The 22,826-nt window shown below is 40.6% G+C and overlaps 2 protein-coding genes across 11 annotated transcripts in view; one reads left to right on the forward strand and one right to left on the reverse strand.

Annotated features, from left to right (window-relative positions):
* Positions 1 to 16,883, forward strand: part of aatka (apoptosis-associated tyrosine kinase a) — a 52,041-nt gene extending 35,158 nt beyond the window's left edge. For 2 of the 3 annotated variants that reach the window (XM_082141212.1, XM_082141213.1), the window contains exons 4-14: positions 5,975 to 6,054; positions 6,295 to 6,413; positions 6,649 to 6,736; positions 7,832 to 7,965; positions 8,295 to 8,379; positions 8,488 to 8,609; positions 9,128 to 9,277; positions 10,038 to 13,335; positions 13,471 to 13,615; positions 13,713 to 13,913; positions 14,064 to 16,883. In XM_082141212.1, coding sequence (XP_081997338.1) covers positions 5,975 to 6,054; positions 6,295 to 6,413; positions 6,649 to 6,736; positions 7,832 to 7,965; positions 8,295 to 8,379; positions 8,488 to 8,609; positions 9,128 to 9,277; positions 10,038 to 13,335; positions 13,471 to 13,615; positions 13,713 to 13,913; positions 14,064 to 14,092 — 4,451 coding nt within the window. In that variant the 3' untranslated portion in view covers positions 14,093 to 16,883. Of the gene's footprint in view, positions 1 to 6; positions 5,766 to 5,974; positions 6,055 to 6,294; positions 6,414 to 6,648; positions 6,737 to 7,831; positions 7,966 to 8,294; positions 8,380 to 8,487; positions 8,610 to 9,127; positions 9,278 to 10,037; positions 13,336 to 13,470; positions 13,616 to 13,712; positions 13,914 to 14,063 lie in introns of those variants that run through there. The other variant, XM_082141214.1, reaches the window with a different exon arrangement.
* Positions 16,884 to 17,176: 293 nt separating this feature from the next.
* Positions 17,177 to 22,826, reverse strand: part of baiap2a (BAR/IMD domain containing adaptor protein 2a) — a 98,807-nt gene continuing 93,157 nt past the window's right edge. For 5 of the 8 annotated variants that reach the window (XM_082142778.1, XM_082142777.1, XM_082142773.1 and 2 more), the window contains one exon: positions 17,177 to 18,523. In XM_082142778.1, coding sequence (XP_081998904.1) covers positions 18,454 to 18,523 — 70 coding nt within the window. In that variant the 3' untranslated portion in view covers positions 17,177 to 18,453. Of the gene's footprint in view, positions 18,524 to 19,058; positions 19,103 to 19,842; positions 21,662 to 22,826 lie in introns of those variants that run through there. The other 3 variants (XM_082142776.1, XM_082142775.1, XM_082142774.1) reach the window with 2 other exon arrangements.

The following is a 22,826-nucleotide window of genomic DNA, read 5'->3' on the forward strand; positions in this document are numbered from 1 at the left end:
GTAAGAATTGTATCGTTTTGTTCATTATTTACTTACCCAACACAAAAGGAGATGTTTTGAAGAATGTGTTTTTTCATGGAACCAGTGCTGGTCATGTGATTCAACATGTAGCCAACCATGAGAAGGCTGCTCAAGTTGACATGTTTTAATGGAAAACATGATTTAAAGTAGAATTACTGCCTAAAGGCGCCGATATGCTGAGTACGTTTTAGTTCGAAAAAAGTTTGAAATCGCTAAGCAGTGATATAGTGTTAGCAAACATCCCAACGCCACCTTTACTGCTGAGAGCTGCATTAGTTGAATATGTAAATATGTGCTGCGCTCTTTCCTCTTAATACCAAAATAAACACACAACAAAAATGACAGCGGTGAGAAAACTTCAGCTTCAAAGCATCTGATCATAGAGGCGTTGATATGTTTGCATGAGCCCTGCAATTCGGCAGTCCAGTCACAGTCCAGTTTTTTATACCCCTTTATACAATATACTGCTTTAAAGCAAGCAGCTTTGCTGTATTAAACATTAAAAAACAGCGCATTGACGCTTTCAATTAGAATTTCAACTTTAATTCGTAGTATAAAGCAGCTCTCCAGTGTGTTCATGCTTTTACTCGTGAATGACTGCGACGGACTGAACAGAAGAAATGAACCAGAGACGACTTTCACGTCAAAGAAGGCGGAGCCTCAGAGCCACACCCACCTATTACGTAATCGCAAAAGGACCAATGGTAGCTTAAAGCTGTTTACCAGCCGGAGTGAACTTTTCTGGAAAGCTGTTTTAATCTCTTGAAACGAACTTTGTTTTGGCCTGATTTTGTCCGAAATGGTTCATTCTTCGATATCGTTTGAAGTATATCAGGGCCTTAATGGACACTGTGTGTTAACAGAAGTGTTTATAGCTCATCATTGTCAACAATGTGCATTCACACATTGCAGGCTTGGTTGCGTTTCTCATTAACAAACAGTACTGGAAGTGAAGTGCCACACTACGCTGATATTTGTCCCTCACATTCCTAATGGCCTTGTGACAGGAAGAGTAAAGAACAGGACCTCTCTCTGTGCCCATTGTGAACGGATGGTTCCGGAAAAAGAGCAATGGCCTTGTTTATGTTCTCACAGTGCAGAGAGGGGTGGAGAGCGAACCGTCTCTGGAAGCAGAACACACATCTGTCAGTTGCATAATGCGCCGTGAGATTGGCCCAGAGGACTCCTGGCATGATGGATGCATGTGAACTGGACTACAGAAAGGAAAAGAAGTTATTAATGCATGGAGCACTAGAGAGTACAGATGGAAATGAAGCTGTTTTTACCAACAATATTTCAACAGATATGAAACAGATGTGTCCTAAACCCAGATTGGCTATTGATTTTCCTCTCTTTAGAAGAGATAAATTGATTCATATTTGGGGTTGAAGGTTTTTAAAAAAGAAATGAATACTTTTATTCAGCTAGGACGCATTCAATTAATAAAGTGACAGTAAAGACATTTATTTTACTAAAGATTTCTATATTAAATGATTTTCTTTTGAACTTTCAAAGAATAAAAAAAAGTATCACTCCAAAATATTAAGCAGCACATCTGTTGTCAACATTGCTAATAATCAGAAATGTTTCTTGAGCATCAAATCATCACATTAGAATTATTTCTGAAGGATCATGTGACACAGAAGACTGGAATAATGATGCTGAACATTCAGCTTTGATCACAGGAATAAATTACATTTTAAAATACATTCAAATAGAAAACAATTATATTACTTCACAATATTTCTGTTTTACTTTATTTTTGGTTAAAAAAAATGCAGCCTTGGTGAACATAAGAGAGACATTTTTTGGGGCATATTCGTCTTTTTTCAACAAATCTAAAAAACAAAACGTTATTGAAAAACAACCCAGACAGTAATATAGTGTCAGATCAGATCCGGACCATGTGGAATCCGCATGTACCAGATGCAGGCCGGATCTGAGCCGACACTACGTTGATGTCTGGGAAACCACATACATTTTTTGCAGTCTCAATCTGAACACCTACTGTAGATGAGTAGTTTTTCATAATTTGGGACATAACGTCTATGCAACATAATTGAAAGTGCCCAATATTGTCTGTGTCATTTTTACTAACTCTATAGTCATATGCCATGTGACATTTACTAAGTAGAGAATAAGTCAACAAGTCCATCCTATCTTTCCAAAACAGTGATGCACTGCCACCGATGTAGATACACCAGATGCTGATACATGTACACTGTTGAACAAACTGATCTGATTTAATTACTTGCAAAATGACAGCATTGATTGATGATTGATTGGTTGAACAGCCAATCCTAAACATCAGATTTGAAAAACAAGCCTTAGTGGGATATTTACCATCTGAATTGACACATAAAACCTTAGCAATTGCACAGTAACACCCTGGCCACTGCTCACAATGGCTTGGCATAAAGGCTGTGAGTTTTGCACAGGCAAACAACAATTACATTTTCTTAAGGAATGATACAAATCTACTGTGTGTATTACATATAATTTTGCATCAAGTCAAACCCAATAGCTCAATGGCTGACTGTCGTGGGTGAATCCGTGCGAGTCAGGTTTTCTCCCTATGACTCAGACACTGTCTGCGTAGAGCATCAGAGGAGGGTGGGGGAGACAGCGGGATGCTGGAATGAAAGCAGGGATTGGACAAAAGAGTTTTAGGAGTCAGCCAATAGCCTCTGGACTGTTCGTCGCCCGTGGTTACGGCCATGTGATTGGTCCAGGTGTTGCAGAGCGAGAGGGTAGCACTGAGTCTCTCGTGATATTGAGAAGGGCTCGGTCATGGTTGGACCGCTCCCTTTCCGTCCTCCCACTCTTCCTCCTCTTCATCCTCAATCATTTTGTATGAATGCAAAGAGCCGGAAATGAACACTTGACTGAATGCAATGAAGTAAAACCCCCACAATTGAATGTCCCTGGTGTTTTTTCACTCCTAAACTACATTTCCAGGTTTTCATTGACTGTGACATAAGCTTCAATCTGAAAGAGGTTGAGCATGGAGAATCAGAGAAAAAGGGTCTCACGGTTATGTCCATTAACAGCAAATTAATTCAAAGAAGCATATAGAACATTTAAGGCAGGGTTTCTCAACTCTGGCCCTGTTGTTTAGGGTTGGAGCTAAACTCTGCAGGACAGTGGACCCTTGAGGGACGGTTGAGAAACCCTGGTTTAAGGGAAACATTTCTATCACTTATTTCCCCTGGGAACTGAACCCAACATTCTCTACCAATTGTTGAGCGAGTATGGAACACATATAGTAACTGTATATATCACAATATAGCTAAAGTCGGCATGAAATGGAAATTTTGACTTTTCTTTCCAATACAAGTTCAGCTTCTCAAACATTAAAATGTGAGACTTAATTTTGTTAATTGGGAATTGATTGGATCACTCGATTGTTGACATTTGCTAATAGTTGCATTTTTCACGTTAATCATTCAGAATGAACTGAAACATTCCACAAAAATATAAGTATCGTCAAATTAGATTTCATTGCGACTTTACATTTTCTGGAATTTCAACAAAATTGTTTTATATATTTAATAACCAAGTGGTAATGACTATTTTGGGGGAATTTAGTAAATAACAAACTGTTTATTAAAGCTACATCATTTGATTAGATCATGTTCTCTTTTTATTTGGAACTTAGACAAAATATATTTATTAATAAATTACTGACAAAAACAGCTTGACTTTATATACAATATCACTTTAGTTAAAGGTAGGATAGCCAATGTTTTTCATGTTTTAAACACTCTTCACATCCCGATATAAATCAATAATAGAAGTGGTCTAAATATTAAAACATGTACATATATCTTCTGTGGAAGTCTCAGGACCAAAATTGTTTTCGTCCAATCATTGCATTCGGCCCGAAAGCAATGATAGGATGTCCTACCTGCCTGTCTACATAGGTATTTGCATACCTCCTTCGCCATCAGTGCAAAAATGAGGCTATGAAGAGTTGAACACAGACAGTCACCAAGCGTTGCAAACCAAAACGAGATTATGCTGCGTTCACGCCATGCCGTAATTACCGTAATTAAGAGATGGCAACCCGTAACGTTCTAGTCTGAGCACGTCCTCGGAATTGTGTTTTAATGGAAAAACTATGGGCGGGTGGGATCTCATGCTTTCAAAACTAGCTTGTTATTGCTAGCCTGTCCCAAATTGCGTACCCTACCTTTAAAGACTAAACAGCAAAATTAATATCATACACAAATTCAAAGGTGTTAAAATAGCTTATAGACCACCCATGTTGATGCAGAAAGTCGAGACATTGCTCAATGCCCATGAACAACTAAAACCTGCTTACCGTTGTGCCAAACAACACTCCTTAATAAGTTCATCCTCATCATATTAGACATGTCCTATCTGTATTTTCACATCACTCCATATTTCTTTGTCTCTCTTTCAAAAGATGTATATAATGTATGCCATCATTTGCAATACATATCCTAAACGGTGTAGTAAAATCTGTAATGGCTGACACATTTCTAACTTTGCATGGTATATACTGTCGTTCAGCTCTATTTATCTACCATGCTGGTTCTATACCAGAATCAACACTGTTATAAATAAATCGACAAATTTGATGTAGGAATATTTTCTCTTCCATATTGAAAGTTCACGCAAAAAAAAAAACATTAAGTAGTTGACATATTAAGTAGAATTTCTCTTCCAGCCCATGTGCAATCATAGGCCAGCCTGGGTCTTCTGGTGCAATTGTGCTGCGTTTTAATGCATTTTTAACATGGCCCAGGGCTGCTGTGGGAATGCCAGGAGTGGGACGGGAATGCACAACTCACAGATTCCACAGAAATCATATAAAAGGCCAGTTCAAGTCTGCTGAAGAAAAGAGAGATAGTTGTGTGTCAGGAATGGGAGGTGGAGGGGGGTCATTTCTGTGACAATCCTGGCTCTGAGCAGCAGAGAATGGGCCTTGTGTCTGGACTGGTACTGGGGTACCAGGCGCTGCTGCTCTGCGGACAAAAGCCACAATGTAACTGTGGCGGGGAGTGTGAGGGGCTGGAATGAGAAGCTTCTGGAACGTTGCAGAGGAGGAGAACAGTTTAGTGCATTAATACAGGGATGGGTCTGTGAGACGCACACTGTGAGACCTGCTCGTAGCGCAGGAGGAGGTGTGTGGGGGGGCTCGTGTTAATGACAGAGGTCTTTCTGCTGCTCACAGTGCTTTATTTGTTTACAATTGCCCCTATAGTCTTGCTGAGATAGACAGAGGGAAGGAGGGAAGGGAAGGGCAGAGGAGCGAGGGTCATTATGTGCTCATGGCATTGCTTGCGTGAGCAGATGCATTTAGCATGTGCGGAGCTACGCGGCAGACATACGTCCAGCTCCTGGTGGGGCTGAGGGACACTTGGCACTTTAAACACTGATCTCAGCTAGAGTTGCTAGTTTTACCACAGCTTCAAGTTGAGTTGGCTCCTGCTGAGAGTTCCAGCCGGGTGCATTATGGGAATGATGTGGAACGCCATATCTCAGAGCCAGAAGACGAGCTCTGTCTCTGGGAACGAAGAAAGACAGCGCTGCTTTCTCAGCTGTCCGAGGGCTTGGAGGGTTAAACCCCTGGAGCTTGGACGGAGGCATGGAGAACCAGAGAAGAACGGCAACTCCATTTCACAGCATCGTCAAACCTTCATCCTACGGTTTCCTGCCAGACAAAGAGAGCTGCTCTTCGTCGCTGTATCTAATCTGCCGAATTATCATGGTTCAAGGTATTTGGAACCAGAGTGTCTGAAGTTTTGCATCAGCTTTCACAGAATTTTATCCATTTTGCATCTAGATGTAACCATGGTTCTTGTGGTTGTGCCTCCCTGGATATTGGTCACTGTTCCATTGTTTGGGAACATTCAAACCGCTCATTGTGTCTATTTTTTATGTCTCTACCATCTCTGAATGCATGTTTTCTCTCTGTTTCCCTCAGTTCAGCTCCTGAAGTCTACAGACCTCGGACGCCACAGCCTCCTATACATAAAAGAAATGGGACATGGCTGGTTTGGCAAGGTAAGACCTTTTATAACCCAAGCCATTCCATCAGCTGGCCTTTAGAAATCAGCAGCATGGAGTTGATATTTAGTACAGTACAATGTGGTCGTGATCTCATTATGAGCTGCTGTTAAACGAACAGTTTGAGATAAATAGCGCACAAGTGTAGACTCTTTGTAAATCTGTGCTGCCAGTTTCACAGGCGGCAGGTGTGAGCCATTTCCTAAGTGTTAATGTGTGGTTTGGGCTGGCTTTCAGGTTTTGCTGGGGGAGGTGAATGCTGGACTCAGCACCACACAGGTGGTGGTTAAGGAACTGAAGGCCAGTGCCAGTGTACAGGAGCAGATGCAGTTCCTGGAAGAGGTCCAACCTTACCGGTACTTACCGTTCCTCTCATCTGTCTTACCTCATCTTATTTTACTTACCCCCTCATCCTATGTTATCGCATGCTATATGCTAAAATATATGCTATGTCTATGCCATTTTTGTCATTACATCTCTCTTGGAGGCACAAAATGAAACAACATTAACGATAGCTATTATTTGAAACGTATAACTAAACAGTTTCTTGTGTGAGCAGTGCTTTGATGTTGGAATGTGTGGATCTTACAGGGTGCTCCAGCATCCAGCCCTCCTGCAGTGTCTGTCCCAGTGTTCAGAAGTCACACCCTACCTGCTGGTTATGGAGCACTGTCCCCGGGTAAGCCACCGAATACCAGGCGCTTCCCTCACTGTACTCAGAACACACTCCGAGTCGGTCTGCCTACCCTTCAGAATCTATTCTAGCGGTCAGCAGCCTTGTGAGATGATTTGGCATATTATATCAATTATAATATGATTTATTGAAGTAGCATCCTGCACAGGTTTTGTGAGTGTGAGTGAGTTGACCCTTTGGTAAGCCAAACCTTCAAAATGTTACAGACCAATCTTAGCTTAGCAACTCTTGCCATATAATCAGACTTTTGTTCTTTTCTCATACAAGTCTATGGAGAGTCTGTGTGTTTGGATTTAAATTTCACATTTTGGATTTTTGAATTTTTAAATGCACACCGGAAATAATGCAAGAGAAATAAAGTAAAACTTTGCTGTCTGGTCACTTATTATAGTAAAACAAGGAACCCAGGGAGTAGAGAGGATGCATGCATTATTGTATGTACCATTTACCAAATCTTTATGTAAATCTTGATAAGCTAATGCTGTGTATTAAACGTGCTGCATCTGTAATCTTTATAACTTTCCTAAAATGTAATTTATGTATCGATCCATACTATGTAGTTATACTATAGGTAATAGTAAATAAAGAGTTCACTGTACCATAACATTAGAAACAGTTCCGATCACCATCAAATGAGGACTTTTTCTTTTTACTTGGCGATGCTGGGTGTTTGTCTTGTTACCAATTTCACAGTCTTAGCAGTTTTAATATTTTTTACGGCATCATTCAACAATTTAAGAAAAACAGCATTGCTTTGCATCATTCCAACACAGAAAAGAATAATAATCTTTCCGTTTTTACCACTTAATGAGCATTTTACTGAAAAACATGCAGTGATGTTTCTGTAAAGCTGGTCTAAGCATCCAAGGGGGACGGAGCTTACTATAGGGATTATTAAACAGCTTAATGCTCCCTCTCCTGGTCATATTAAAAATTGTGCATTTGCAGTGTTACAAACTGACACAGTAATGGTACCAGAATTACAGTTAAAGATAGTAAGATAACACACTGTAGCTGTATGATATGTATGATAACACACATCCCTGTGTTGTTCATACGAATTATGTTTACTTTATACAGGGTGATGTTAAAGGATACCTACGAAGCTGTCGGGCCACAGACTCAGTGACCCCTGACCCTTTGATCCTTCAGCGGATGGCATGCGAGATTGCTTCTGGTCTTCTGTACCTTCACAAACACAATTACATTCACAGGTCAGCATCCACTAGCCTTTGGCCTTTTCCCCGCATATTAATTATTTTAGTTATTTTTCACCCTGCCGCTCACTGGACGTCCAGCTCTGGTGTCTCCTGGCAACAATATCCTGGTGCTGCCTGAGTACATGTCACAGACTCCAGCATCAGTGATTTTGTTGCTGGGGGAAAACCCCTTACTCAACAAACACCATCAATTATTTGTAAGTTATCCATGAAGAAAATGTGAGATGACACTGCATATTTCCTTTGTTACTCTGTCATGAAAGTCTGCTAATGACAAGAACTATAAATGATGCAAACATTGCTCCACTCTGTCCTTTTTGCAGTGACCTGGCCCTTAGGAACTGCCTGTTGACCTCCGAGCTGGCAGTGAAAATTGGAGACTATGGCCTCAGCCACAGTAAGTACAAGGTGAGTCTGTGAAGGCTATAAGGATTGCAGTCATGCTGATCCTATTATTTTGACATTGTCTCAGTATTTCCTCATATTCAATATCAATGCACTCTTCCCACCTGTTAGGATGACTATTATGTAACAGCAGATCAAATATGGGTTCCTCTACGCTGGATTGCCCCAGAACTTATTGATGAAGTCCACGGCAATCTCTTAGTCGTGGACCAAACCAAGAATAGCAATGTCTGGTGAGAAATGATTCAGAGAACACTACTATGACAGAGGTTCTCAATCTTGAGGTCAAAGGAGATTACATGATATGTTCACTGAAATGTAACCTGGATGCAAAGGTGAACTCAGCATAACAATCAGGATGCCGCAAATGGCGAATGCAGAACTAGCTCTTATTTGGATACTTATTTTGTGGTAATATTTTGCTTACATAAGCATGTTTTTAATGATAATACTGGACTGTATTACAAACAAGCTCAGCCCCTCTCAAACAGGTAAAATTCCTCACATAATTTGCAGCCTGTGATATCCTGAAGTACATTTCTTAATTCTGTGCGGGTTCTCTAGAAGTTTGGAATAAAAAAAGGTGTAGTTGACCAATAAAGGTAGAAAACCTCTGCCCTGTGACATACTGACATATGTGTGTAAAATTTAAGATCCAGAATTTAAAAAAATATTATTTACTTTAAACTAATTTCCTTACTGTCTAACAGACTCTGACTAACAGAAAGCTGTTTGTTTTTTGACCCTGCAGGTCACTAGGTGTGACAATATGGGAGTTGTTTGAACTGGGGAACCAGCCTTACAGGCACTATTCTGATAGGCAGGTTTTAACATATGCTGTAAAGGAACAACAGCTCAAACTGCCAAAGCCCCTGCTGAAAGTGCCTCTGTGTGAACGCTGGTGAGTCGTCTCAAGTCACAAGTCCTTGTTATGAACCACCCATCCCCTTGCGTCTGCCAACCATGACTCCCCTGACCCCCATCGCCGCATTCAAACCAATCAATGTTCCCCTCCAGAGACACACCCACAAAAATCACTTTTCTTTTAAATACATCTAAAGCAATGAATATTTTCCAACCACAAGTGTTGGAAAATAACCACTTCCGCCAGTCGTTGCCATTTTCTCTGGCAAGACCAACAAATCAATACTGCTCAAATCCACTGTGGTCAATCATACATTTATCCAGTCCTGGAAGCACACAGTTATTCATTTTACCCTCAAACACTCCAATCATTGTCCATTTAATCAATAGCAGTCATGCATACAACTATACCACTCCATCCCCTATGGGATACTAAACAATGAATGACCATACTTTAAGACTGCAAGGCTACTATTACGCTAAACTGTCCATATTTCAAATCATCACTTAATGGCTTTCTGGCTATTGTCCATACTGTACTATCATCCATTTTTAAGTATCCATAAAACAATAAGATAATAGATAATCAAAACTGTGCTACTCATAAATCATTAGGTGCCAAGAAAAGAAGCAAAATGTTGATGTCTGTGTTTTTAAGGTTTTTGAACTTAAATATAAAATTAAATATAGTTTTTGCAGGCAATCTATTCTAATCCTTTACAATCAATCAATTATTTTTCTGATAGATATTAGTTCAGGGTCTAAAGTATTTGCTTTTCTGTCACATGTGTGAACAGGTATGAGGTAATGCAGTTCTGTTGGCTGCAGCCTGAGCAGAGACCTGTCGTGGAGGAAATCCATCTACTGCTAAGTTATCTGTGTGCTAAGGGTGCCACTGAGGCTGAGGAAGACTTTGAGCAGCGCTGGAACTCCCTCAGGCCAAGTCTGGGCTCCAACGGCTCTCACAGGACACCTGTACCTGAAGTAGCTTCTTCTACTTCCTCTTCATTCCCTCTACTTGAACACTTCTCTATGGCAGACAGCTTCCAGTCTGAGAATGGGGACGACATATTGACAGTAACTGAGACCAGCCATGGGCTCAACTTTGAGTATAAATGGGAGCAGGCACAAGCTGAGCAGCCCTACTGCTCCTCTTCAGCTAGTGGACCATTGGGAAAGAATAATCCCCATTACCAGGATGTTTATTACCCTCATAGCAACTCCACAGGTAGCTGTAAGGGCGAGAGCCTCCCTCTCGGGGTCTCTCCATCCTACTATGAGTCAGACCATCCAGGGGTGGTTCCAGTGCTGAGTGCACACAGCCCCTCAGTAAGTAGTGAGTACTACATCCGCATTGAGGAACCAGTTGAGTGCAACATCAACTTAGAAGACACCAATCTTGATTATAGCCCAAGAGTTGAAGACAGCAACAGCAGCTTGTCTTCAACGGACAGGAGGAGCCCAATTGGGTCTCTACCAAACACCTACTGGTCAGCAGCTAAAGAATCCATCAGTAATGATTATGATTCAGATAGTAGCCTAAACATGGAGCCACTCCAAAGAAGAGTTCCAAACTCGGTAGAGACTGACCAGTCAGAAACCCATTTTTCTTCTAATGACAGGCACAATTTACAGTGTGAACAGTCACCTCAAGCAGGGCCAGATGTTCATTTGATAAAAGAGTATGGTTCAGACTCTAATCAGCAGAGAGGGTCGGGAAGTCTCTGCCATAGACTTGAGGCAGTACAGGAAAGCCCACTTGGCATTTCAGTCTCTGTTAGTAGTCCCAGCTTGGCATATTGTGATCCATACCTTGAATCTAACCAGAGAACCGCAGAAAGAAGTACGGCCAATGAGGCCTATTATGACATGATGGGCCCTGTTCAAAAGAATGTTCCCAGACCCCACTACATGAGTATTGATATTGATGCCGGTGATGGCCTTCTTTTGGGCATGGGCAGTGCCAGTCCAGAAGATGATGATGATGATCTGTTTTCTCAGAACATGTTGACCAACTGGAACTCCAACCACTCAGCAAACAACAACAGTTTAAGCGATCGTACGCAAGCTGTGGGCTTTCAAGATGCATATCTCGATTTACGTCATCCAACACCCTCTTCTCATGTCGGGAATTTTAAATCAAGAGAATTGGAAACAAGCAACAGTTGTACATATAATTACATCGATTCTCTCAAAGTCCACTCATATATGGAAGCCACAGATAGTACACCCACCACTAGCAACCCTCACACTGACTCAGAGGGTGGTGAGTACCTACATTTATGCCCCGAAGGTACTCAGGATGTTGAATCATTTTCCAAATGTCATTCTGTCACAGAAAGTCAGCATATTCATACACGGCAGAAGAACATTGCTCATAAACATATTAAAAACAATACATCAGAATTACTTGTAGGAGATTACAGCAGAATGAATCTATCAACTCTTCCAACGGATATTGTAGCGACTAAAGACAACATATTACTCGAGACAAGGATATCCCCTGCACAAAAAATTAAACTTGGGACAGATGGTTCTGCTGGAGTGTGTGTAAAAATGGTGTCATGCCCCAAGGATCTGTCTAAGGGTGTATCAGAGTGTAACCTTTTGACAGACAGCAGGATGGTACCCAACAACTCCAGTATCAGTCTGGTGGAAATTAATGACTGCAGTTATGACTGCACTGACATCCCTTCTGGAGTTCTTACAGATTATCCCTTGGACTATGCAGAGGTGGGCAATATTGAATTGACACATAGACCGTTACAGAGGGAGACTGGGTCCAGACACTGTGAGGACACGATAAATCTTGCCTCTAGCAGCAGTCCATGTGAGGCCTTCAGTCCTGATAGTTATCACACACCCATTCAGCCGAAATCCCTAGACAGTGGCTATGACACAGAGAACAATGAATCCCCAGAGTTTATCTTGAAAGACCTTGAAGGGAATCCAGCACTTAGCACCAGTGTAGAATCAGATGAGTGTGACATGGTGCTCCAGATGGACCTAGATGATGATGTCGATGTAATGCTCCTGCATCCACCCAGCAGTCATCTACCACTGATCAGCCTTGGTGAGAGGAATCAGTACAGAGACTCCGCTTATTTTTCTGACTATGACATGGAGAATGACAAGAGCCCCAGTGTAGGTGGAAGCAACTTTTTCAATCGCCAAGACGAGGATGATGTCTTTAGACTTGAAGCAGAAAAGACAGTTGGGAAAGAAGGACATTGCATGGAGAGTGAGAGGGGAAATAACATCTCTGTGCTAAAGGACAACAATTCAGCCCTTCATGCTAAACAATTGTGTCTTAAGACAAATCCAAATCTGTGTTCATCACCTACATTGGTTCCAATGATTTCCATGCTTTCTCCCTTTCCTCCAGAGATGGGGGGATGCTTGACCAAGGAGTCAACTCCAGATGATGGCATTGGGCTGGAATCTGATCATTCTGGAGAGGAACCAAACTCTGAATGCTATTCTTCCACAGTGTCGGAAGGTTCCTCCTCGACACAGGAGGCCTCGGGTGTGGTGGAGCCGTCTAACGGAGACACCAGAGATTTTTCCTCAGCAGAGTCACTAGGTGCAGATTGTATCATAGTAGATTTCAGTGGGGAGATAATCCAAGCAGAAGACCAAGAGGACTGTAACAAAGTGGACAATACAGAACTTCCAAGGGAAGGAAACAATGAGGAAAAGGAAGAGGAGGATTCAGTGGAAAAAGGTGGCAAAGGTCTAGCTTTTTCAAGATCAAAGCGTGATGATTCCTTGGAGAACATTCTTCCAGCCTTGCCAGAAGACCTTGATGTCTCAGCTCCACTGGGAAATGGAGAGGAGGTAGATGAGGAGGATTCTGAGGATAGTGATGAGTCTGATGAAGAACTTCGTAGCTACAACATACAGGAGCAGAGTGATGAGAGTGATGAGGAATTCCCCGTGGTGCCTGTCATTGTGAGCGACCGTAGCAGTGCACGGCATCTACGCAGCCTCCTCAAAATGCCCTCCATACTTACACAGTCCTTCTGCGATGAACTGGAGAGCAAGAAAAAAGCAGTGTCATTCTTTGATGACGTCACTGTGTTTCTGTTTGACCAGGTTCGTAGAATTATTTCTTGTAGTTTTGAGGTAGAGCATTACGTAGCACGTTACTATGTTTTCTGTTCAGAAAAATACTTATTTGTGCAATGCTAATCTGACTCAAAGTTTGTGTCTTGCTGTGTATTGATGTAGGAGAGCCCCACGGGTGAGCTTGGAGACTACAGTTTTCCTGTGGAGGCAGAACCTAATGGCCAAGCTTCAGAGGTGGAGCAACCACAACCCCATGATAGGGTCACTGCCCCTGAGGATTCACTAGGAAGGAATTTCCCAGAAGAAAGTGGGTGTTCAATAACAATTCTTCTACATTGATTAGATTTTTGCATTGGTATTACCTCTCATTCAGTAAAATTTCACAAGCCTCTCACCCTAAAAAGGTGGTGAATGTGAGTGGCAAGATGATTTTCCATTGATGCCAAGCCCTTCAACATCAGAACCTGGCTCTGAAGAAATCACTACTCCACCCAACTCTCCCGTCAAGTCTCCAGATGAAAAACCAGTACCACCGTTTTCCCGATTTAGTGTCTCTCGTTTCTCCATTACGCACGTGTCTGACTCTGACACAGACTCCATGGGAGGTCAGTTTAGCTCTGCACTTCTTCACATAAACACATTCTTGATATAATTTAGGAATTTAAGGGCTGAGCTAGATACATTTGAGTTTAGAATTTTTGCTTTATTCATGGTTGACACTGGAAGTTAACTAGCTCTCTCCTTTCGTCACACAGGTAACAGTGATAATGGAGCCCAGGAGTAAAGGGGTCATTAACACACTTAATTGAAGAGGTGTTTAGAACCTGTATGGTTTGATTTGGTCTGATCAGACTGTGGGTTCTCATGTATCACTATCTTTTTGTTGTTTTAAACGTGCTGGATGAAAGGGTCCTGTCAACCTGATATGCTGTTTGGACACAGTGCCTCATATTGTAGTGGATTAGCCAGCCCCTTCCAAGTGTTCCTAGACAGACGATGGTTGAGTGACAGTCTGTTGAGGATAACAGTTATAAGAACAGGAAAAGAGATCTGTATAACAGAACATATTTATTATCTATGTATTAAAACATGATGTATGAAGATTATAACTTATTTGCACAATTCAGTATCAGTATCATGCTGAAAGCATAACTTTTTTTTTTTTTACACATAACTTGTAGGAAACAATACAGATACAAGGCTGCTCTCATTTTCTTGTCATGCCCCATAATGTCAATAAGTGATTTAGAGTATGAAATATCTGTCATAGTGCTTTACATGTTTCAGGTTGACCCAATGAGCCACATTAACATAGGGTGCAGGATGAGACCACCGAAAAACGATATAAACTGAGCCCCCTACCACAAGCTGCTCAAAAGTGATATGTTCTAGATTTGACCACTTTAGCTCAGGGGTGTTAAGGGTAAGGAACAAAAGTATTAACTGTATTAACCATCATGCTTAAAAGTGTTCATACTGTCTGCTGTTTTGCTTTTTTTTTTTATGCCGAACAATTTTCATACAAAAACTACCTGCACTTTAATTATTTGAACTAAGACATCTTTTATACATCTCTTTCCTTATAATCAAGTACATCTAAATCAAGATCTTATTAATGTCTTATTAAAGTGCAGTTCAATTATTAAAAGGCTAGTTCTTCTCTGGTTAGATCTTTAGTTCCCTTGACTTCAATATCCAAAATATTTTACAGACTACATTAATACATTACAGTACTTGTTTGCTCTAAAAATGACAGTATTGCTGGTGAGCAGGTGATAAAGCAGCGATTTTCTTCAACTAGAGGTAGCTTGCATATAGGACAGCTTGCATATGGGTCATTCCTGTTATCCAGCCATTTGAAAACTATTTTAAAAATATGTTTGCTTCTATAATGGGTCTTCAGACTTTCAGAAATATCAGGCACTTAAACCCTTTAAAACAAATCTCGTGCTACATTCTGAGTTCAGTCTGATTTAAATCTTTCAAAAAGATCCGTTGAAATCTTTGGCATATCACAGTCGATCACAAGACCCATCATTTGCATCAAACTTTTCATAATGCCTCATGACTGCAATTTTTGAAAGCTTAAATGAGTGCAAGATTTCAGTTATGGTAATAATTATCAGACGATGTAAATTCTGTTCTTCACATAAAACTATTGTATGACTTCCAAGGAATTAAATAGGCTACATTTATGGGGCTTGTACCATTTTTTAAGCTGTAGCTCAGACATTCAATTGTGAGAAAAATGAAAATAAAAAATGTAATGAGTGAATGACAATTTTTTTTTTACGTTTTCAATTTTAAAGGGTTAGATCACCCAAAAACAAAAAAAAATTTTGTCATTAATTACTCACCCTCATATCGTCCCAAACCCGTAAGACCGTAGTTCATTATCAGAACACAGATGAAGATATTTTTGATGAAATCCAAGAGCTTTCTGTCCCTCCATAGACTGCAGCGTAATTGCCACTTTCAAGGCCCAGAAAGGTAGTAAAGACATTTGACTACAGTGGTTCAACCTTAATGTTATGAAGCGGCAAGAATACTTTTTGTGTGCAATAAAAACAAAATTAACGACTTAATTCAACAATTTCTTCTCTTCTGTGTCAATCTCTGACAGTGTCTTACGGGTTGGGAACGACATGAGTTAACTAACCGTTTAACTAGTTTTGAGTTTAATCTTTCATCCAGTATGGCAAGAATGAAAATGCACGGCATAAGAGGAATGACCCTGATGACGATTCGTTTATTGGTGCTTGTCAGGATGAGAACTTTAGGAAGTCTGTCACAGCAATCAGTCTTGGGCATGAATAACATTTGCTTCGAATTCAAGAGCTACAGGAACTGATTTCAGGATTGAGCGAAAAAACCAGTGGGTTATCGAAGTCACAGTTGTACACTTCAGCTGTGATACTTTAAAGACACTTAACCAAGTCAAAGGAAGAGTGACCATCTCGTCTGCGAACAAAATCTGTTACAAACAATAATGGCAGCTCCTGCAGATCTGATCCTCCGTCTGTGATGAAGCCTCATCTCAGAAGTGTTCTTTTTGTTAAATCCAATAACAGATAGATGTTCAAAAATATACTACAAAACAATTCAGATGGTCCAGACGGCATGTGGACCTCATGTGTTTCTACAAGTTCTCTCAATATATTTTGTCCCTATATGATCTGAGGTGTTACACAGAGAAAAGTTATGATATCTGTTTAAATGTAACGTACAGCTGTACCCGTCATGCTCTGCCTTGATTCACTGGAGCCCATACACATTTGTGCCAATGCTGTAAGTCACAATCACTGCAATGTACCCTCGCTTTCTCGCTGTTTGCCTTTTAAGAGTTTTATACTGTGCTGAACCTTGCGGCAGTAGGTACTTTATCTCATCCAGAGCATCAGTGCTTCATTTGGGTGTTTATGGTTGCCAAAGAGAGGTTAAATGAAAGTGAACTGAGTGTTGAATGTAGCGTTGAGGGGAGAAGTCTGTTGTTACTGCCTCATAGCTGTCAAACCGTATGTCCTCACGACTCATGCCTACTGTTCTATTCTAAAAATAAACCAAACTATAGTTTCTCCTTGTGCCTGTGAGTTATTAAAGATTCTTCATATGCATGAGCTCGATTCAAATACAGTGGGCTCAAAAGGTCTGAGACCACTTTAATTGAATATATACATTTTTCATGTAAAATGAAAATTATTTTTTGGTGCATCCCTCTTTTGCTTTAACGACAGCATCGCTTGAACTCCACAAGTGATGGTCATGTTTTCCAGCATGATTTGAGTTTGATCCAAAGAGCAGCTTGAGCTTCGGTCAAAGAAAAGAAATTGTTTATCTCCGTCATTATTATCTGAAAGTGTGGTAGAGATCAGTTTACATTTGCTTTTTTATTTCAGAAAAGACAAGAATGTGCACATACATTAGCAGTTCTCCATAAATAGGAATAAACAGAAAAGCCAAAACAAAAACATTATAAAATGGGTTTTTAAAGCTGATCAGACAAAATCTCTCCATCGAAGAATCGCACAACGTTCCCACCTTCCTCAAACAATCCAGAGTAGACGCCCTATTATAAAACATGCAATTCATATCAGTATATAATCTACCCGATTTCATATTTTTCCTGTAACAAATCAAATGTTTGTATATACACAATGGCTTTTGTGACTGGTCTAGTTCTTTTTAGTCCCTCATCAGAAACGAACCAAAAGATATATTTACAGAACCTGCAATTTAATATTTTCACTATTATGCAGCGAGTCTATTTTTTGATATTTAATAAGCAGTATTGCTCAGAATGTGAAAAAGCAAAAGCAACAGGTGAACACAAATGAACCCCCTTAAATCTATAACAGTCATTGAAATTTCTAATAAACAAAAAAAGAAAAAGAAAATAATAGTACAAAAATCAAATGGAACAACAAAATATCACATAAAAGCAAATCCCTTTTACTTACACCAGTGGAGTTACAGATATTCAGAACCGCATTAAGCACAAAACAGCAGGAAAAGGCACAGTTCCTGTGTCGGGGCTGCTTGCGTTGAGAAATTGCACTATATATTGCATCTAATACACTGTACAGATCTCTGCATAGACAGAGAATTCACAGAGGCATCACTAAAACATTAGCAAAGCATGGTGGTCTGTTTAATATTAATATCAAGAAGAGGCTTCATCAGCTTTCTGAAGTGAGTGTTAGAGGCATGTGCCACAAAAACGTTTAGAACTGACAGAAAAAGAAAGGCTTCCCTATAGAACTGCATTTATAGAAATAATATCTACCAATTGCTCACTCTTTTTTTTTTTTCTTACATTTTCACATTCATTCAAGTAAAAGATCTCATATTTAAACAGTCAGGCATAAAAAAAAAAGAAAAAAAAAAGAAGCACATTCAGTTTGTTAACATGAAGAGAACCCTTTAGAAAAGCTTTTGAAATACGTGAATTGGTGGTTACAAATACCGATAATTATGTACTGTAGCTACAGAGTTAAGATCATTACTCTAATCCTTTCAGGACGCAACAAGCTCTCTCTCCTCCGTGCTCTGTGGGTAAATGCATGAGCTCTGCCTCCACATGCTGTTGCAATGACACAGACAGAACAGAAGAGGGCGGTATAGCGCACAGGCCGCTGCACGGCCCCTCTAGTAGTAGAGAGGAGCGGATCGGTCGTCCATGATGCTTGGCCTGAAGTAGACCTCCAGGGAACGGTCACTAGATAGAGAGGGGGTGGAGAACAAACACGGTCAGTACGCCTGCAACACGGCCCGTGCTAGTGACCCACTGAACTCTACGACACCAAAACATCTTAAAGTCTACAGCACTTTGATTTGGGAAACAGAAGAAAAAGGACTGCTGAAAGGCATACGGTGATTCATTTGACATATACTTATGAACAGGCATCTGAAGGGTGTTTGGAGCAGGCATGCAAATGGAACAAGACATAGTTACTTCTGATAGAGGCATGCAAGAGTTAGATTCAGGGTTACCTCCAGCGCCAACACCATTTCCTGGCAACCTATGACCTCTCTGGCTGGTACGAACTACAGCTCACACACACACACACACAAAAAAAAGCCAAGGACCAACCAGAGAGGCAGGTGGCGGCATGAGACGAAACAGTTGTGAAGCCCTACTGCCTGTTTAAGCCGAACAGCGAATGGGAGTCGAAAACCAAACCAAAAAACAAAAGAATAAAAGAAAGGACATGATTGGTTTGGCTTAGCAGCGATGGAGGCAGGTGACTTACGGAGGTCCTGCAACACTCAGAACCGGGACAATTCAGGACCAAAACTGGAAGGTAAAGAGAGTCCAGGGGTTTGTACCTGAGATCTCAGCTCAGACCGAGGCTATGCATGGCTACATTTCCACCGCATTCACATGACTGTTAGTGTTGCGTACGATGGCCGTACTGCAGGTTACTGAGCGTTTAGACTGGTCATGGATGACGTCACAATCTTATGTTCGAAGATGAGTGCGTAACGCACCTCTAGAAATGACATGGGTTCAAAATATAGTGCAAAATGAAAGCAGTCTGCATAGGAGGTCCGATTAGTAAAGAGATGTGTATGGAAAAAACAAAGAACTCTTGAAGAGCACATTTAAATATCAAATCCCTTCGGTTCTTGAACTAAAAGGCATGCTTAGAAAACTGACACATACATCTCAAATAGATCAGATTTTAGAAGATAAGGTAGAAGAAAAAAAAGGCGAGCAGGCAAGCACAGCCACAGAAATACACGGACAGGTCACATATTCATACAGACACAACATCATGATGCACAAACACACAAACGTTACGCTAGATTAGAACAGTGTGCTCTTCAGGTTCGTGAAATGTTGGATCACAGTCGGTCTCAAAGGACGGCAACATAACCTCATCTGGATTTTATTTGTGGACGACCTTGTCTTGTCGGTATGTGGGTGCAAAGCCAAGAAATTGAATACTAAATTCAGGGTGCAAGATTAGCCATTAATGGTTTGAAATTGTTCATGCCATAGATTGTCACTTTTTTATATTTATGTATTTAAAAAAAAATAATATATGAATAAATAACACCATAAAAATATAAATAAATATCACAATAAAAGGTATTTTCTGCTTTTTTGTTCAATGCAGAAAATTGTAAATTCAGGATGACAAATTAAAAATCATCAAAAGCTCATTCGAACAAATGTTTTATTAATATATAGATATTTATTTATTCTTTTCGTAAAAAGTCACCATACATTCAAGGTCAATGTTCACTATTTTCCTCCTCAGCATGCATATTGTGATTGTTACACTGATTTCTTGTGCATTTTTCCTAGTTTGTATATTTTCCAAGAAAAAAAGAAAGAAAGAAAAGAAACAAAAGAACATCAACACAGCGAGGACTACACCACAGCTCCAGAGGATCTGTCAGTCAGCATCCTAAAACTGCACGGAAACATACTACAACGGGAATGTTTTAAAGACATGGGCTGTTGGCACTTCAATATGGGCTCAGAATAGCCTAAAATGTATATATTCATCAAAATGTGATACATAAATGCGTAACCCAATTGATATTCATAAAATAAAAGTTCACAAAGGCCCTTTCACGTGACTTCATCAGCATTGTCCAATGTACTGAAATATAACTCTCATTTGATTGGCTGAAGCGGATGTAAAAAAAAGGATAAATTAAAAATAAACCATTGCGATTACCATTTTACCAAAAACAGTTCATTTTGGTCATTTTGGCAAACCTTTCAAAAAAAGGCTGAAAAACATCCCTACACTAATCCATCAATTCGTAAGCATCTAATTGGTGAACACGCATGCATTGTATTTTGTGAATTAGGTCACACATTTGTGAATCATACTGTCAAAATATTCATTATACTACTATTCTGATCCCATACTTTAAGGTGTCTGAGGCAGGATAATGGGGTATTTTTTGGGGGGTAAAGGTTTCTGCTCAGAGCACTTTTCTTTCATGCATGTAGGGTGAGCGGACGCGTGCCGGTCCGGGCGATCGGCACAGTCCCACCCGAGTATTTTGAAGCTCATGCGACCTTCACTCTAGTTTCGTAGGTCCACTCTCATTTGGCACTTGTTTAATGAGGGAAAAATTTCGATTTTCCTTCCAATCATTCCAATTTCGTCAGTGAATCGGAGGAAAATCTAAGCTGCTGTTTGTTGCGGCACAAAGCGACACAGTCTCTGGACCAGAGGAGCACCAGGTAATACATGAGGGATTCACAAAACGCAAATGCTCTTCAAAAACACACACAGAGAGAGTACACTCTGCACAACTAAACCACAAAGAAGAAGAAGAAAAAAAACAAAAACATTCCTCATTATGCATGAGGCTCCCATCACATCTGCTTAGAAAAAACACTCAGCAAGAGCTTCGCAATGAGGAGAGCTGCTCCAAAAGACTTAATTGGCTTTTGGCACTTTTTACATGAGGATGTCATTTTAGAAAACAACCACATAGCAAAACTTGTGCACATGCATGAAAGACGGGAAGTGGTAAGCAGTCTCTTTGGAGTCCACAGCGATGTCATAGCGGCGTCACTACAGGCGAATCAGAGTCCGTAAAGCAGCGAGACGAGCAGTTGGACTGCGTTCCGGTCGTTCTTCTCAGAGTTCCCCCCCGACCCACCACACGCGACCACCACTATCGCCCCGGCAAGACGCAGGGAGGAAGAGAGGACAGAAAGGAGGGATGAGACTGGCCCCTTCCATTGGAGGAGGAGTGTGTGGAGGCAGAGCTTAAGAGGGGGAGGGGCTAAGGGAAGTAGGGGCGTGGCCCCTGTGCTATCCGGATCTGTGTCTGATAGTCTGTCTGTGTTCACACTGTCGAAATCAATTTGCCATCGGAACTGTGGAACAAAGAGAGAAGGAAGCTTGCCAGGTCGGACACATTCAGAGAGAAATGAAGAAAAGACAAGACAGCCACAAATGGGTGGGAGTGAAGGCTGTAGGGGGCTTATTCCTCAACCTTAACATGTCTAACATCAAACTACACACCCAACTTCAGTTATGAAATGTGCCATGGGACATTTGACAAAGAGATTAAATTGGTAAAAGGTCAGGTCAAGTTTCATCTCAAAGAAATCTTTCTGTTGCCAAAAAAAATATTCGGCTTAAATACAATTGACAATCTTTTGACTTGGTAGTCAAATCGTGTTTACAGTAATGCACTTACATGTTACATTTATGAGGCAGGGCATTGCGCTGGAAAACCTTTTCAAAGGAAGGCTACAAAACTTAGTTATTCACTCTTATATTAGGCTATTGTAACTCCCTTTATTTTGATCTTCCTCAGTCTTCACTTTCTCGACTTCAGATGGTCCAGAATGCTGCTGTAAGGACTGTTGACCTCGGGCAAACAAATATGACCATAGTACACCAATCCTAGACTCTCTTTATTGGCTCCCTGTTTATTTTAGGATCCAGTTTAAGATACTGTAGTGTTGTTTGTTTTTTAATGACCAGGCCCCATCTTACATGTTACAACAACAGCAACAAAAAACTAGTAAACCTAGTAACTTCTGCTACCTGAAAGGGCTGTTATATAGACAAATATGCCAACAGGAGTAATATTGATAATGTATAGCCAGAAGCTTATCCACTTAAAACTAGAGTTGTCAAAAAGTACCGACTTCAGTACCAAGTTCGTACTGAAATTTAAAAAAAGTGACGTTACCAGCATTTCCCTCTAGCATTTTGAGCGCTGTTGAACGGATTCTTAAACACCTCTGATTGGCCATTGTGTTGAAGCGCTCAACATGTATGTGTCTCTGATTGGCCATTGTGTTGAAGCGCTCAACATGTATGTCTGTGATTGGCTACAATGAACAACAATGACATTTGACGCTCTTCACAAGCACTTTCATAGGTACACACGGAAGCGTTTGAAAGCAGGCATCTAATGTCCCTAATATAGCATCCACTGATAGACGCCGCTTTCAAACGCTATCGTGTGTATCTATGTAAGCGCTCGATGAAGAGTCAAGTCAAGTCACCTTCATTTATATAGCGCTT

Source organism: Leuciscus leuciscus, assembly GCF_965113295.1.
Source record: "Leuciscus leuciscus genome assembly, chromosome: 1".
In the NCBI taxonomy this organism is placed as follows: Eukaryota; Metazoa; Chordata; class Actinopteri; order Cypriniformes; family Leuciscidae; genus Leuciscus; species Leuciscus leuciscus.